Raw genomic sequence first — 17391 nt, forward strand, 5'->3', positions numbered from 1 at the left:
GGCCCTCAAGGGAGATGGGAAGTGTGCCAGCAAAGATATTGGGCTCTCAAGGGAGATGGAAAGTGTGCCAGCAAGGATATTGGGCCCTCAAGGGAGATGGGAAGTGTGCCAGCGAGGATATTGGGCCCTCAAGGGAGATGGGAAGTGTGCCAGTGAGGATGTTAAGCCCTCAAGGGAGTTGGATAGTGTGCCAGCGAGAATGTTGGGCTCTCAAGAGAGTTGAGTAGTGTGTCAGCGAGGATGTTGGGACCTCAAGGGAGGTGGATATTGTGCGAGCGAGCATGTTGGTCCCTCAAGGGAGGTGGATATTGTGCCAGCGAGTATGTTGAGCCCTCAAGGGAGGTGGATATTGTGCCAGCGGGCATGTTGGACCCTCAAAGGAGGTGGATATTGTGCTAGTGGGCATGTTGGACCCTCAAAGGAGGTGGATATTGTGCTAGCGAGCATGTTGGGTCCTCGGATTATGAGATCTTACATCGATCAAAAATAGTGTAAAAATCGTGAGGTTGATGGCGATGGGTAACGAGTCAAAGTGGACTATCTGCTAGCAATGAGTTTTGGCCGTTCCATATCTATTAGATATATAATTATTATTATTTTGTCTAATAAAACACCCCATTATCAATTTGTATACAATAGATGAATAAAAAATATATAAAAATAATTATATTGGATACAAAGAAAATAAATTATTTGTTTGAGTGCCAATTATTTCCTCCGATAATTAAAATATGTACTTTAATGGTTAAATTATTTAAAAGTATATCAATTGTTTAAAAATATCTTTTCAAAATTACTATTAAAATAGAAATCTTTCGAACATAGAACGAAAAAATTAAACGAGTTTGGAAAAAAAAAAGTTATTAAAGCTTTTAAAAGAATAATGGTAAAAATAATAAATAATAAATAATAATAATAAAAAGGCAAAATTGATCATTAATTATATACAATTTAGCTTAATATAATTTCATAAGCGGATCCGATTGTAATGTGGGCCTCATGGATCCGGGGCGGGTATATATAGCTGATGTCAAGTAAGCCTGATCAGTATCAGAGGGCTTTTGCGCCAGAAACTCTCCGTTTTCTCTCGTCTGCCATTGCTTGAAGCTTCTGAAGCAGCTCTTGCGAGTGCAATTTTGTGAAGAAAGCTGTTATTCCTCTCGAGTTTTTCTGTAAGTATCTTGCGAGTATAATTGTTTCTCTCGCTTTTCCGCCTTCTTTGTGTTGCTCCTGCCGCTGTCTACTCTTCCTTCGCTTCCTTGTGATGAATTTTCGTCATCTATGGCTATCTCGAAGGTTAATTAGATGAAATATTGAGTGTTGACTTTGCAAATGACTTGTAGCTCTTATTCCTCTCGAGTTTTTCTGTAAGTATCTTGCGAGTATAATTGTTTCTCTTGCTTTTCCGCCTTCTTTGTGGTGCTCCTGCCGCTGTCTACTCTTTCTTTCGCTTCCTTGTGACGATTTTTCGTAAGCTATGGCTATCTCGAAGGTTAAATAGATGAAATATGACTTTGCAAATGACTTGTAATACCTTAGTCTTTCTTCAATTTTCATTTTGCGATTTCTTAGTCATACTTTCTTTATCGAGAACAATCTAGAGTGATTTTTAGTTCTTTTCTTATCAGATATTTTACGTACAATAGGCAATGGCTACTGAAGAAGACTCCGTCGAACAAGTTGCTGCAGCACGTCAAGAGAGATTGAGATCTCTAAGAGCTGCTCAGGAATTGTTAAACGCTCCAGATGAGAAAACTTCTGGAGGAGAGGATAAAGAGAATGGCGCTGCCGCAGATACCGAAGAAACGTGAGTGTATATCGTTTTTGTTTCAATTTCTCGAGTAAGTCGAATACTAGTAATGATTATATTGCTGAAATTTGAAATGTTTTTCTTCTATTCGTGGATCACTTTACTTGTAAGCACGTTAGTATCGTACAGGTAGCTTCAATTTGATTTCTCTGACTGTAATATTCTCTGTATCCTCCTTTAGTTGTGCTTTTAAAGATCCAACCTATGATATCCTTTTCAAATGTAGGTTCCTAAACTATATTTCTACTCCTTTACGATCTATAGATAAAAAATCTTCCAGAATACAGAAACGTGAATGGAATTGAGAAAGTTCATGCACAATAATCCATTTAGGCTGCATCAGTCTATAGAAAAAGTTCTATTACTCATAGCTCCTTGAGACTGAGACTCCACAAAACAAATATTCCATAGAAAATAACACTGTGGAGGAGATGAAGAGGAGAAAATAGTAGATCTCATCATACTTACCCACTCTGAATGTCTGTCTCCTCATAGGAATGGCGATGTCCTTCTTCCTCTGCTTTTAACCACCCTCATTTATCTTTATGCTTATTGCCTAACCTTTTCTATTTCTTTACGGGCGGGGAAGATCAGCCTGAGGTAATTTCCCTTAGTAGCTGAATTTCCTTATAACTTAGCTCTAACTTCAACTTCAGCCTAGACGAAACGAAGGAACTCAAGGACTGAACCATTGATTGAAATAAAGAAAAGAGTATCCGGGACGAGTTCAATCAATACTGACTGGTATGAATTCCGGGAAGAGACTGAGGTTGCCTGATCTTTCTTTTCTTCTGACTCCTTAACAACAAACAAATGTATTACGGAGAAAGAAATTACCTCCTATTTTAACCTCTATCACTCCCTTTCTCTTCCTCTTTCTTTAGCCGCCCCTTTTATCTGTGTCCATAGTTTGACTATCTCTTTTCTTTTTTTTTTCGTTTATTTTATGGTGGGAGTCCATGCTGAATTTACATGCTGGCATAGTGAGCCAAGTTCCTCTATAATCTGGCCTGGGACATGTTACACAGACAACTTGCATGCTGTGTGATCAGTGTGCCAAGCTCTCTAGAACTTGATTTGGGACTTATTACAATTGACAGCCTTAGTAGTAGTATTTGCATTATTATGGCAGTGAAGACAAAGATTTCTTCCTTTCTTTAGTAAGTTTTGTTTTTATGTTTGCAGACTAGTCATAAACCGCCACAATAGGTCCTTTTAGAAACTAAGCTGCAAAGTTCATGTTAACATGATGCATGTGAAGCATGTTCATAAAAGTATCCGCCCATCAATGAGATTTCTAGTCTTTCTTTTTAATTATTTCTTTCGTTTTTTTCTTTGCTTTGCTTTCTTTTTTCTTTTTTTCTTTTTTTTTTTTTTTTTTTGTTTTGTTTTGTGTCCAGTTCTTCATAACATTTGTGCTTGTAGAGTTTAGGATGATGACAATGTGATGTGAATGATGTCGACATACAGCATAACTAAACTTATTTTATCTTTTAGGATATATTTGGTGGTTACCTTCGAAATGTTTCAATATGATTTGTCCCTTGCAAGGGGAAAATGTGTTACTATATAAATGACATTCTTTTGTACATTGAATATCTGTTTAGTTTGATGTCATTGCCAACTCATTTAAAAAGTTGATGTTTTTTTTTTTTTTTTCTTGATTCACTATTACATTATCCTTTCTCAGTAATCTTGGTATGAAATTCCGGAACTATGTTCCTCATGATAAGGAGCTCCAGGAGGGTAAGCTTGCCCCGCCTGTATTGCCTAAGTTTGAGGACCCTGTTGCTACTGAACCTCCACAATTAAAAGAGGTAATTTTGTCAGTTTGACTTATATGTGTGTGTGTGTGTGTTTAAAACTGGACTATTTTCGGATATTAATCTGTTAACTAAATTCCATCGGCTAAATTACAGGACCCATTTGTGAATATTGCTCCAAAAAAACCAAACTGGGACCTCAGAAGGGATGTGCAGAAGAAGCTTGATAAGCTTGAAAGACGTACTCAGAAAGCATTATATAAGCTTATGGGTGAGTAGATATATTGGATTTGAGGTCTATGCGAACTTGATAAGTCACTTTTCTATTCTCGTTCTTTTACTTGCTTCATTTGGTAGTGTAACTGGACTTAACAAATTGAAATTTATTTGTTTGTTTGTCTGATATCTACAGTCAATTAGCATATAGATTAAAGAATTCTGGCATGAAATAAAATATATTGTTGGAGTTATTTTAATTCAGTAAGGTTAATTTAGAGTATTTGATCTGCAGACGCTTCTTGTAATTTTCTTTTTTGTATTTGGTCATCAGTTGTGGGTTTTATGATTTAAGAGTCTTCAATCTCAGTTTTGGCCTGAAGTTGGGGGGTTTGGGGGGTTTCTAGGTATCGAGGGAAGTGGTGGTGCTTGGAGTAGAATGGGGTCAGTTTAAACCATAACCCTCTAATCTTGAACATTATATATACTGATTAACTCATGAAGATATTGAAAGCTATAGCAAAGATTGTGACATCTTTTAGTTGGCCGGTAGCGTATCTATTTAATTATTTTCAAAAGAACATTATATCACAAATATAAGGTAAAGGATTTGAAACTAAATCTTTAATGGACATGTCTTATACACTTGATTATATTCAAATCGATGCAGGATACCCTTATTACAAGACTAATTATCATAATGAATCATAAAAATGGTAGAAAGTTATGTGGAACTCTGAAGTTACAGAATGTTTGAGCTCCGTGCTTGCTTGGCTTTATGAACTTTCTTCTTGTTTAATTTTTGGTAGAGGAACAGGAAAAGCAGAAGCAGTCAGCTGAAGGAGATGATGACCAAAATGATACAGAGGGATAGTATGCCACACAAGTCCGATATGCTATGAAAAGTATATCATTGAAGAAAACTGGGCGTTACTTGGCTCATAGGGTCAGTTTTTCTGTGACCTTTTTTTTATCATTCTTGGCTGCAAATCTTTAGTTTATCTATTGTTTGCTTATGTGGTGTCCATTTGACTAATTTACGCCCCTTGGTGTATCTCATACTGGATACTGATCTGTAACTTATCTACACTGCCCTATAAGTTATAACTTTGTGTTTCACTTATTATTTATCAACATTATATGCTGTTTTTTGCACATTAACTTCGCATATGATTTCAGTCAGACGTTTGCAAACGTTTCACGGTTCGTTGCATACGTTGTGTTGGGGCAGCAACCAATTTCCAGATGACTTCAGATTGTAATACAAGGTGCTTATATGATAATTGACTGTTTGATGAAGTTTGTCTATTTTCAGTTTTATTTTTAATTTTGAAACATGTTTTTGAAATCGGACGCACGTTTTATTTTATTTTTTCCTTCTTTCCAAAGGATGAGTTAAAAAATTAGGTTTACTTTCTTCTGGACACATTCTCTGTTTTCCTCCTTTTTTTTTTTTTCTTTTTTTCTCACTTTTCTGTTTTTCTCACTTCAAAAATTTTCTTCAGAGAATTTTCTTCCCTTCTATTTAGAACTTTTATCAAACTTTTCTACTCTTACTAGTTAATTTGTGTTCCTTCTTTATAAACTTTCTGACTATTCTTTGTTAATAAAATTTCTTACTTTTTCTCCCTCTCCAACTAAAAATTTCTTTATATATATATATATATATATATATTGCTTCTAAAGAAAACATTATCAAATATGTTTTATGGTTTTTTTTTATAGAGAAAACAAAGATTAAATTATTAGTTTAGTCCTAAACTTTTATGTTTATCTATTTGATCATATTACTTGTTGAATTTTGAGATTTGAGTTTCTAATTTTAAAAGGTGTTTGCTTGGCCATTTAAAACTTTCAATTTTAGGTCCTATTTGGGTTTTGTATCAAGTTTTTTTTAGCTTTTCTTGATCTTATTCAAAATTTAGGCTCTTATATGTAATAGACCAGAAAATGTTTAAATTTTTTAAATATATTAAAAATTTATTAGACACAAAACATGAATTTATTAAGTAAAAGATGGAAAAGGGGAAGTAAAAGACAGGACTTATGGATACACACAATTGAAGAATGACGAGCCTTCCCTTGGAATTACACACCGTTTTGAGCATCACGTCGGTTCAGTCCTGTATAAACGTAGTAATTATGTGCACAATATCTTATCTTTGATCTCCCTTTAATTGTTTAGAGGCAATTTGTCCTCTGTTTATATTCTCCTCATGGAATGAGGGATCCACTGCAGGAAGCTGGAATTCATCTGGCTTCAGGGCAAGGGCAAAATCGGGCAACGTCGGTGCAGTTTCAACGATTCTGTAATTGGTTAATTGGTTAATTTACAGTGCGAAATGATCGGCTTGGTTTCTTTTAATTAAAAAAGAGGTAAAATGAAGCTTTTCTGTTCATCAGAAACTTACTTTTGGAAAGAGTACAAGTCGCGGTTTATCCGCACTTTACTTGAAGCATCCTTTGGAATCTTTTCTGATAGATACTTCATGGTTCCAAAAAGTGGCGGATTTCTGCATGGGAAATGCAATCGTTATAACAACAATTTTCATTATTACATTTAGGCTCTCTCATGTGCAAAATAAGTAAATGATTTTTGAGTGCTACAAAATTATGCATTGCATTGGATAAAAATTGGTTGGGTAAAACATTGTCTTCTTAAAACTAACATTTTTGGTCCATTAGATTTAAATTTGGTTTCTATATGATTCTTGAGGTTTTAAAAGTGACATGTTGGGTCAAAATTTGAATTTAATTTCTATTTACTCCCTCAATTTCAAAATTGGTTTCTAAAATGTCCGTAATTGGTTTCTAAAAGGTCTAAATTTGGTTTCTATTTATGTTGGTACCCAAAATTTGAATTTAATTTCTAATTATTCCCTCAAATTCAAAAGTGGTTTCTAAAAGGTCCATAATTGGTTTCTAAAAGGTCCATAAGGTCCATGGTAAAGTTGGCATTAACTGACCTACATATATTTTATTTTTTATACTTGGGATTTAATTAGAAAGTAATTTCAATCTTCAAGGATAATTAAAAATCAATTTGACTAATTAGAAATCAATTTGAAACTTTGAAAACAAAAACCAAACATGTCACTTTAGATAGAAATCTCAAGGGCCAAATCAAAACTAACTCCTAAATTTAATACTTAGGATCAAATGAAACTAAATTCAACTCTCGAGAACCAAAGGCAATAGTTTTAAATATTTAGAGACCAAATAGAAACTAATCTCAAATTTATTTTAAATATTTAGAGACCAAATAAAAATTAATCTCAAATTTCAAAGATCCAAAGTGTATTTGCCATGATATCAAATCTGGTTTAAAATTTTAAGTAGGATTAAAATTTCTGTACAGCATAAATAAAAAAATTCAACGGAAAGATAAAGTTTTTAAGCCAAATTTAAACAAAAGATTTGATGGTATGAAAATCAAAATAAAACGAGTGTAAATATATCAACGCAAACCTTATAAATGACTTTCAAAACAATATGAACTTTAAAAATGATAGAAAAGTTAGAATCAAGTCACGAAAGTGCTAACAGAGAACAGCGAAAAAACAGAACCAAAGTACCTTGATAATGGAGAAGCGGAGTTAAATGCGTCACATGCCTTTTTACTTTCTTTAAAGAATTCATCGGCTGCTTGCAATGCGGCTACCGCCATCCCATGGGCTTTCTCTGTGTTTCCCTCGTCAAGTATCAATCCATGATAATAATATGCTACAGCCTGTTTATGATTGAAGAAAACCAAAGATAACTAGTAACTTAGTTCTGGATAGCTGTTTGCTAGGTTATGAAAACTGACGGTACTAACTTAGCCGACTGTCCTGTCCTAAATTAACGGTATCAATTATAGTTATAGATGACATAACAAAGTTGTAGACTTGGAAATCGAGATAAGCACCAAAGATGCAAATATCTTGTGAGATCCCACATCGATTAGAGAGGAGAACAAATGCCAGCAAGGATGCTCGCCCCGAAGGGGGTGGATTGTGAGATCCCACATCGATTGAAAACCCTTATAAAGAATACTTCGTTCCCCTCTCCCTAGCAAACGTGATTTAAAAACATTGACGGAAAGCTCAAAAAGGAAAACTAAAGAAAGAACAATATCTGTTAGCGGTGGGCTTGAATGAACAAAGATCAAATTTTCAAGTAAAATGCGGTCCCAGGTTTCTTAATCAGCAGAGAGCAAGAAATGGGCAAAAGATTCAACAGAAATATTTAATTGATACTCCCAGGTATACTTTGTTATAAGTGGACTTTTATATCTCAATATCTTTTGGAATGTCATATTTAGCTACAAGTATTCTTTATATTTTTAATTAATCAATGTTGTTTATGTTTTAATATTAAAAAAGAAAAAACGAAGTGTAGTTGGGATATAAATATCAAAGCATACCTTTGCTTCGATGTATTTCCATTTAACAAAGAGGCGGTGCTTCTCTCCCCAACCATTTGACAAGGGTTGGTTCATGATGTTATCTTGGGCCTGTAAAACAATCAGAGTATATGAGCTGCTGCTATTTGAACAAATAGATAGAGAACAAAGTTTCAAACACATCACAACCGATTCTGAATCAGTATTTTAGGAAAATAAAATTGGTCAATACATGAACAAACCTAGTTGAGTAATTAACATCCAGATGGCTTCCACATGAATTGGGAAATTAATTCTAGTAAAATTTAACTACTTGGAACTGGGGCAGCTTATTGGATCTGATCCAATGAATGCATTTGCAAATGATCTGATAGGTCAAAATGTTTCAGCATTCTAGAATCTGCTTCTATTTTATGCAGGAGAAAAATCGAGCCTGGTCCTGTGTATTTTCTTCATTTCTGACCGATAGAACGCTTCGTATTCATGTTGGTGTTACAGTAGCATGAAGGAGCTAGTCATTTAGTTATAAGGAAGAAAATAACAGACCCTAACAATGATAGACACAGGCTACTTCCATGGTAGGCGACCGATATGAAACATACTTGGATGCGGCATGTGTGAAGTTCCTATGGGGTTGTTTGTTTCAATGTTTACATGGAATTAAGATGCTTGGAAACGAAATTCTATGTGGACACGAAGTATCCCAAAACTATTGAATACAAATCCTATCATTTCAATTTTCTATCATTGTTTGTTTCAATGTTTCAATTCAAATCTCTATGTTACATGTACATAGTAAGACGCAATGTACAAACTAAAATGAACTCTATGAATGTGATAGGATTTAATGTTTAATGTGTCATTGTTGAATCTGAAAATTACCAATGCTGGAATTTGTACCAGAATATATGCAGCTACAGTAATCATCATTTGATCGTTATAGTTAAAAAGATGAAACACAGATCAATGACATTTAACTCGGTCAATACAAATCAACGTTCCATAGTTATTTGTATAGTAATCTATAACCAAATAGTGTAATAAATTAAAGAACAAACTTACTTGCTGCCAATATTTTACCATCTCACATGCAAGCCTTCGCTTCACAGCAAGAGTTGCTTTGGTGCTATCAATAGCCATTCCTAGCTGAATATCAACTCCCTATGGCCGAGTTCATGGAATGGAATGTAATGAGCAGATGAAAAGGTTGAAGTAATGGAAAGTGCATAACTTATAAGTTAATATTATACATAGATGAAAAAACTGAGCACGATCCAGCTTGGTTCTTGAACACTAAATTGTTTGGTAAAGATTGAAACAAAGTTGATCGAGCTAGTTCTCTTAGTGAACAATGGATATATTTTGATAAAAGGTTCAACATTTCAGAGTTCCCCCCCAAAAAAAAAAAAAAGGAAAAGTGCATCTAATCATGTGGCAGCCCATTGTTACGACATTCATCTAATCATGTGGCAGCCCATTGTTACGACATTCTAAACATAGTACCTGTCCAAGTGCATGCAGGCAAAGTCCTCGAAGAACTCCTTCAGCAAGGTCCACCGGTAGATTTCTCCTACAGTAGCAGACCTGATCAATTGCAAGAATAAAACTGGAGATGCAAACATCTAAGAAAACTGAAGGTCAATCGGTTCTCAGTTGGAAAGAAACAAGAGGTTCTTTTGAGAATAGAGTTGAAGATGGAGTTATTTTGCTAGTGAAGGTGGCTCTCAGTTAGGAAATAGCTGCTTCTTTTTCGGTTTAGAGGATACTTAACCAACTAAATCTTGCGCGATATGCTTATTAATAAGATATGTTTGTGTATCAAATCAAAGATAAATAGGGACGGTAACAATGTTAAGATTATCAAAAACTATTAATCTACAGACCTGAATTCAGCAGGCAACTGAGGAAGCACATGTCTAACCGCACAATCCAAATATCCTGCAGCCTTTACAAATATGTCGATTGAAGCTCGCCTACTCTCTGCGGGCGAACAAAAACTGCCTTTTAGTAATAAGGAATTAAAAGTGTAAGGTTAAATGAAGTAGGAAGAAAGCCTGTTATCTTGGAAATAGCAGTCTGCATTAAATAGAAATTCCATGTCCTAATACACAGAAATATTCTCACATTTTGACAGTAGTGACCATACATCAATTCACATACAACTAAATGCAGACTTAGACCACTCATTGGCAGGCATGAGAGATAGTGAACTATAAGGTTCCTTTCTACATCTTTTCAGCTCGAATTACATCTTTTACTGAAAACGAAAAATTCTTTCATTTAAGAAAATAAAATCACACAACATTATTATTCCATGGTCATCTGAATTAACTTTCTAGTAAGAAATCCTTGCATGTATGTGAGAGATTTATAGGAAATGAATGCAACTAATATGCCATATGATCATGCATTAGTTATAAAAGTACTTCTTGTCTGCAACATAGCATGATATAGGTTAATCAAAACAAAATCTTGGTAAATTAAAAAATATGCATTATGCATTAGTTATCAACTCTTGAATGTACAGGCCATTTGATATATATATGCATTATGCATTAAAGATCATAGAATTTTTTTTAAGAAAAAAGGAAACTATAGGCCTAAGCATATCATACAATCTCACAACATTCTGCAGAAAATTACCTTCTGATACTTTTGGCTGATAACCATCAGGAGATGTTCTAGGAAGAAGTAATAGGTTGGCCTGCGACAAAGATAGCATTGCCATTAAGTGCAAAACTGATAGCACCTCATACCAAGCGTTGGACATGGCAGTTTCCTGCAAAAACATTAAGTATTATTAGAATAGTAGAATCTCCTCTAGGCTTGTTTTTCAGAAATCCTTAGGAAACTATATAAATTTCAAAGACGAAATTATTTTAACGAGAAGGCAACAAAATTTATCAAGTAGTTCCTCTGTTACGACAACCTCCAAATCATCCTCCTGATTAATCCATGCAAATTGTACTTTGTGTTGAAGCTGGTTTCCTATATGGAGCACACAAACACTATTCTTAGGCATTTTCGTATGAGACATATACATCAGTCATAATCAACTAAAATTTGGCTTACCATCTTTAACTAATCCCAAAAGAACGGGCAAATAATCTTCCAGAGCCTGCTGAAGATCAGCTAATGTTGAACCACCTAAAGATAACAGTACCATCTGGTGAATCAAAAGGCAAAAAGAAACACACAGTTTTAAAGAGGATAAATTATTTTTATTACTAACCATGTTGAGTAGCAGTTTTTCTCCGCGTTCTAGTAATTGTTGGACCTTCCTGGCCAGCCATTACAACTATACGAGTTCTCAGAGCTGATAAACGTTCAACCAGATTTTTGGATAGATGATCACCAAGTGTTAGAGAGAAATCTACTGGTTTAGGAATGCGCAGACCAGGAACATAGACAGAAAGTTCCCCAATGTTTCCCGGCCTCCGCCTGTTTCCACCAGAATCTGCCGGCTTTGATACTAGGCATCCCATATCTCCAGATATGAAATTTCTGCCCACACAATATCAAAGAGTATTCATTAGTCTGAACTTTTACGCATTTTATACATTCATATGGAATAAGTAACCAATTCATCAAATTAGTCCAGGTATAGATCAAACGACGACAAATGAGCTGGTGATGAGAAATCGGTGAAGCAAAGAACTAAATTTCACAAGAGTGGTTGCCAGTTGGCAGCAAGAAAGCCAGAAATTAAATTAATAAATGCCAACTAACAAAGCACAAGTAGTAGGTTATTCACGAGTAATACAAGCCACTCTTAAAACTGTCCACAAATTTTAGTGCGAGTCCTTTCCTTTCTAATACTAACAATAGTTCTTCGTCCTCATTGGTCTTTACTTTTTGACTGAAAATCAAATTATTTATTGCAAGAACTCCTTAAAATATAAATCCGTGCTCAATTAGTCAAACTTCTGGCAGATTCTTAACAAAATCGGTTCAAAGGATTTAAAATGAAGAAATATTTAAGAGCTTAAATCAAAACGAATACAAGAGTCACATGAAAAGCATGAGACGCAACAGTTGCCTTTTGCAGCTTTTTCTGATACCTACATTTTTGTCGTATGTTTCTTTAACAACGAGAAGAATATATAAACAAGACGCGGATCCGGCAATGGCACAATTGATTTGGTCAGAAAGGCGGATTCCTCCTCTTGCACCGATTCTGCAAATACATAGTTTATAAACGAAAATGTGAAAATCACAGAATATTAGTTTCACAAAATTTGGAAACCTACAGAGAAAGTAACAAAATCAAAGAAACTTCAAAGAGTAGGAGCAAAATCTTCTAAAAAACTGCGATCAAAGGAAACTCAGGCAAGCTCAAGCAACAGCTGAAGAAATCAAAATTAAGCAAACACGTATAATCTTCGTCCATTCGCTATCGAGACGTTTATTGTATTGATGAGGAACCATACCGTAATATAGAATTAAGAGTGAAAAGAAGAAAAAGACGAGAAAGTAGGAGAGACGGAAATAGAACAGAGAGCGTGAAAGAAGAAAAACCAGAAAACTGCCGAAAATCAAGTATCGGGAGGTTCAGATATGAACAAATTCATCCAAACATGGAAATGCAAAGCACGAACTCGAACTCGAACTCGAATTAGAAAGGAACCGCAGACAAAATTTTCAAAAAGAATGAAGCAAAAGTTCCGCCAAAAATCTATGCAGAATACATTAAAATGAGAAGAGATGAAGCTTTGAATTCCAAGAAAACATCCAGTATCCAAAATCGAAGAACTCGCCTCTGTTTCTCACAGTTCTCGAAGCAGCTTCCAAAAACATCACAAACGAAAATCACGCGCAAGGAAATGAAAATATGCAAACAGATAAATCTCACCATTAAACACCGAAGCTCCGGCAATTCTCAATTCAAATGAAGTCAATCTTCAAAACAGAGAAAGTGAAACCCTAAGAATCCAAGCATTCTTCAGCAGAACAAACCTCCAAAAGTTTCAACCTCAAGCAATTACTGTTCACAAAGGCAATCGAAGAAAGAAATGGAGAGAGAAAGATTGCTTTTGCTTCTTTGTACTTCGCTGTATTTCGGGTCCCTTGAAGACTGAATTTGAAGCATTTTAAAACTACGCCTTAAATAGTTGTTCAACTACAAGACAAGCCAGCTTCCCTTAAATAATTATAGCGTCTATTTATATGGCGCCCAACTCTCTCTCGCCTCCACCTCCACCGTTATTGTTCCTCTTCAATCCTTTCTACTCATAGCTGAGTTTATAATAAATATTAACTATTTAATCCATATTAGGTTAATCACTTTAATTTATTAAATATTTTAATTATGCTTCAATTAATTATTTCTCGTAGAGATGTCTATCAGGCAGAGAATTAGGTCGGGACGGAGACGAGAATGAGGAATATAATCCATGTCCCTAGCCTCGGTCTCATTTACCTAACTAGAAGAAACCGCTCCTCGCTCCCTCCTCTTTCTTCATCCACAAATTTCTCGTTCTTGTACAGGGCGGATCTCTACAAGACACTGGCCTACGGGTTTAACAAGCGAGAACGGGGAATATAATTCATGTCCCTAGTCTTAGTCACATTTATCTAACCGGAAGAAATCACTCCCCACTCCTTCCTCGTTTCATTATCTCAACGGAGATTTCTCGTCTCGTACGAAGCAGATCCCTACAAGACACTGGGCCTACAGGTTTAATGAACGGGAATGGGAAATATAATCCATGTCCCCAGCCTCAGTCACATTTATCTAACCGGAAGAGATCTCTCCCAACTCCTTCCTCGTTTCTTTATCTCAACGGAGATTTCTCGTCTCGTACGAAGCAGATCCCTACAAGACACCGAGCCTACAGGTTTAATGAACAGGAACGGGAAATATAATCCATGTCCCCAGCCTCAGTCACATTTATCTAACTGGAAGAAATCTCTCCCCACTCCTTCCTCGTTTCTTTATCGAAACGAAAATTTCTCGTCTCGTACGAAGCAGATCCCTACAAAACACTAACCCATACGAGTTTAATGAACGAGAACGAAGAATATAATCGATATCCCCAACCTCGGTCTCATTTATCTAATTATAAAAAATATGTCCTCACTCCCTCCTCATTCTTCATCTAAACGGAAGTTTCTCGTCTCGTACGGGACATTTCCCTACAAGGCACCAGCCCTACAAGTTTAATGAACGTCTCTAATTCATCAATTCAAATCTCACATATGATCGAGGGTGTATTTGATTAGTGATGTGAAAATAAAAATTTATAATTATTTTTAAAAAAAATTGGAGTTTATGACATTTATTAGAAAAAAAAAAAATTATCATTTTAATATAATTTTGCATTTAATCTTACAAACAATGATTGATCATTATATTTTATTCATAAATCTTGACTCCAATATTAAAATATAAAATTATATTCACATGCTCTTTGTTATTCCCTCCTTTGATGTTATTTTTATTTATTTTATGTATTTTATTATATTATAATATTATAATATTATTATTATTTTATTTGATTTTTTTCTCGTTACACGCACACGTTTGTAAAACAAGAGCCGACGTGGGTGTAGCAATGACTTTTTGGATTCATAAAGGGTCCAACGATATCAAATTTAATTATTTAAAATTTCCTTTTAATCTAATTGTGTAATCAATTTTAATTAAATTAAATGAATAATTAATGACTTTAATTAACATCTTTAATTACAGTTTTATATCTTACTCTTTGAAATTTGATCGTCAATTGGTTCATTTAATTCAATTTAGTGTTGAACTTAAAAAATATTAAGTAAAATAAAATTTTAATTGAAGTGAAAGTAAAAATATTTGGCTAAATTATTAAATATATATATATATATATATTCGTAAATTTTTAAAATTTTGAATAATACTCTTAAATTTAAAAAAAAAATATATATATATATATATATATATCTAAAAAATACCCTTACCTTCATTTTGAAACGAAATTATAGAAAAAAATATATATTAATACCCTTCGACTTCAAAATATATTTTTCGATAAAATTTTACAATATTTTATCTTTATTTAAAATATATATATATATATATATATATATATATATATATATATATATATATATATATATTTGACAAAAATTGTCTATCAATATCTTATTATAATTCGTATTTGTTGTAATTATAAAAATTAAAAAAAAATCTTTAGCATTTAGATACTATTGATTAGAATGTTTTGAAAATTGATTAATTGTTAATATGCAAAATAATAATAATTAAATAAATAAATAAAAAGAAAAAATGTATTGAATATAATTCAAGTGGGAGAGGCTGCTAGCACTGGAATGCAACGTAATCGCACTATACTTTTGTGCTTATCCCACCAAACCCATTTAGCAATTGATTTTTAATTTTTGTTTATGGTTTATTTATTGGTATTTTATTTTATAAATTTATTTACGTAAAACGAAAAAGATAGAAAATCATGTTATAATATTTACTCCGTATAAAAAGAATTACATAATACTTCATTTTATTTTAAATTATATAATAAATCTTTTTTGTTTAAAAAGTAAATAGTTTTATATTTTATTTTAAAAAATATCTCTAAATTTTAAAAAATTTAATAATATTTTTAAACTAAAAAAGTACCCAAAATACCATTATTCTTTACTTCATGTTTAAAAAATACTCATAAATTTTATAAATTTTAAAAAGTTTTATTAATAATATTTTTCTGCATTTTTAAAATGTAAAAAAAAAAACGTAAGGATAGTGTTTTAAAAAAATATTTATGAAGTTTTAAAAGTATTATTAATACTTACTTTTATAATAATAATAATAATAATAAAATTATACTAATGATATATGAACGAAAATCGTCAATCTACATCTCATAAATTATCTCTAAATTTTTAATATTATTTTTTAAAGTTCACGAGTATTTTTGAAATATAATATTAACGAGTATTTTTTTTCCTTTACTTTTTCAAACAAGTTTAGAGGGTAGGGTTAAACTTTTGAAAATTCAAAAGTATTTTTGAAATATTTTAAAAAAATGAGAGGATATTTCTTGAATTTTTTTAATTTTAAAGATATTTAAAATTTTTTTTTTTAATGTTTTAAGGATATTATTAAAAAATTTGAAATTTTTTAAAAATATTTTTCAATAAAATGCAAAGTTTTAGTGTATTTTTATTAATTTAATTTAAAATGAATAATCATTTTTAGACAATTTTGTACGGTAAAATTAAAACTAAATAATAAATAAAAAGTAACTTAAATAAGTTTATTCAATTTTAATATTCATATTTATTATATTAAAAATTACCAATTAAAAGCATAAATCTTAAAACTATTTATTAGAAACTTTGCTTTTTGTTAAAAAGGGAATAAAAAGAAGACTAAAATTGATAGAATCTAAATATAAACACGGATTAATAATAATAAATAAATAAATAAATAAATAAATAAATAAAGACCAAAACCATTTATTTACTTTAATAAAATAACTAAAGGACAAAACATCGGAAGTGTCCTTTTTTGTTTGATATTAAACACGGACCAATGAGGATGTTCTAGAATTTTGGTCCAGTAGCCTTAAAGATTAATTAAAATAAATAAATAAATAAATAAATAATGCATTTTATATGTGGAAAAAGCTGGCGAAAGAATGTTCCAAACCATTGGTTACATTGAAAGACAACAAAACCATAGTGTTGAAATAAATTAATTAAAATAAGTGAACGCAAAATAATAATAATAATAAATATTAATTAAATTGCAATTTGTACGATACGAGGATTTCTTTATCTAAATAAATAAATAAATAAATAAATAAATAAATAAATAAATATATATATATATATATATATATATATATTAGTAATATGAATGAAATTTGTTAGTGGGGAACTCCGTACAATCAACAGCAATGGTCAATTATAAGTTTGAGAGATAATATAGAATTATTGATCAAATAATAATAATTTTAATTTTAAAATATAAATGTAATAATTGAACGTACTTTATATAATTTCATTATTTGGCATATTAATATACTTTATTTTTAGCTTGGCGTTATCTTTTCTTTAAATATGCTTTCAAATTTTTATTTTTTATTATTGAAATTTGAATAAAGATTAAAATATTTTCTTCATAAAAGATGAAATATGGTGATAAAAAATTGATAATAAAACAAACCCATTTTCTAAAATAAAATAAAAAATAAAAAAACAATTAAAATTTGTGTTTATTT

At 32.2% G+C, this 17391-nt stretch overlaps 2 protein-coding genes across 7 annotated transcripts; one reads left to right on the top strand and one right to left on the bottom strand.

The window, feature by feature from the left end:
- Window positions 1-1034: 1034 nt before the first annotated feature.
- On the top strand, window positions 1035-6348 carry LOC111802202 (uncharacterized). 5 transcript variants are annotated; one of them, XR_002816231.2, is made up of 7 exons: window positions 1035-1172; window positions 1629-1807; window positions 3501-3627; window positions 3730-3844; window positions 4599-4735; window positions 4969-5057; window positions 6029-6348. XR_002816231.2 is itself a non-coding variant. In XM_023686472.2 (5 exons), exons 2-5 carry the CDS (start codon window positions 1650-1652, stop codon window positions 4661-4663), a joined length of 465 nt encoding a protein of 154 aa, XP_023542240.2. In that variant the 5' UTR covers window positions 1035-1172; window positions 1629-1649; the 3' UTR covers window positions 4664-4944. The 5 variants fall into 5 exon arrangements, 4 of the variants coding, with proteins under 4 accessions (XP_023542240.2, XP_086983018.1, XP_023542242.2 ...); XM_023686472.2 differs by lacking the exons at window positions 4969-5057; window positions 6029-6348 and having other exon boundaries at window positions 4599-4944; XM_087126892.1 differs by lacking the exons at window positions 4969-5057; window positions 6029-6348 and having other exon boundaries at window positions 1037-1172; window positions 1614-1807; window positions 4599-4944.
- LOC111802201 (uncharacterized) lies at window positions 5741-13271 on the bottom strand. 2 transcript variants are annotated; one of them, XM_087126891.1, is made up of 13 exons: window positions 13026-13271; window positions 12239-12350; window positions 11406-11677; window positions 11246-11320; window positions 11100-11161; window positions 10817-10952; window positions 10057-10153; window positions 9677-9743; window positions 9236-9334; window positions 8195-8284; window positions 7365-7519; window positions 6201-6302; window positions 5741-6096 (listed from the first exon to the last, which is right to left on the bottom strand). In XM_087126891.1, the coding sequence occupies exons 3-13, from the start codon at window positions 11656-11658 to the stop codon at window positions 5946-5948; spliced, it is 1287 nt and encodes a 428-aa protein (XP_086983017.1). In that variant the 5' UTR covers window positions 11659-11677; window positions 12239-12350; window positions 13026-13271; the 3' UTR covers window positions 5741-5945. The 2 variants fall into 2 exon arrangements, with proteins under 2 accessions (XP_086983017.1, XP_023542239.1); XM_023686471.2 differs by having other exon boundaries at window positions 11103-11161; window positions 13026-13269.
- Between the last annotated feature and the right edge of the window lie 4120 nt (window positions 13272-17391).

Source organism: Cucurbita pepo, chromosome 9 (assembly GCF_057944985.1).
Source record: "Cucurbita pepo subsp. pepo isolate OVF chromosome 9, ASM5794498v1, whole genome shotgun sequence".
Classification (NCBI taxonomy): Eukaryota; Viridiplantae; Streptophyta; class Magnoliopsida; order Cucurbitales; family Cucurbitaceae; genus Cucurbita; species Cucurbita pepo.

What these genes read in the sequence shown, in the direction of transcription:
- LOC111802202 (XM_023686472.2), top strand. Translation starts at nt 1,650, where the DNA reads ATGGCTACTGAAGAAGACTCCGTCGAACAAGTTGCTGCAGCACGTCAA. An exon ending in GCCGCAGATACCGAAGAAAC is followed by an intron (nt 1,808 to 3,500) that starts GTGAGTGTATAT and finishes ATCCTTTCTCAG; the next exon opens with TAATCTTGGTATGAAATTCC. An exon ending in AGCATTATATAAGCTTATGG is followed by an intron (nt 3,845 to 4,598) that starts GTGAGTAGATAT and finishes AATTTTTGGTAG; the next exon opens with AGGAACAGGAAAAGCAGAAG.
- LOC111802201 (XM_087126891.1), bottom strand. Translation starts at nt 11,658, where the DNA reads ATGGGATGCCTAGTATCAAAGCCGGCAGATTCTGGTGGAAACAGGCGG. An exon ending in AAAAACTGCTACTCAACATG is followed by an intron (nt 11,321 to 11,405) that starts GTTAGTAATAAA and finishes TGTTATCTTTAG; the next exon opens with GTGGTTCAACATTAGCTGAT. An exon ending in GACTTGTACTCTTTCCAAAA is followed by an intron (nt 6,097 to 6,200) that starts GTAAGTTTCTGA and finishes AACCAATTACAG; the next exon opens with AATCGTTGAAACTGCACCGA.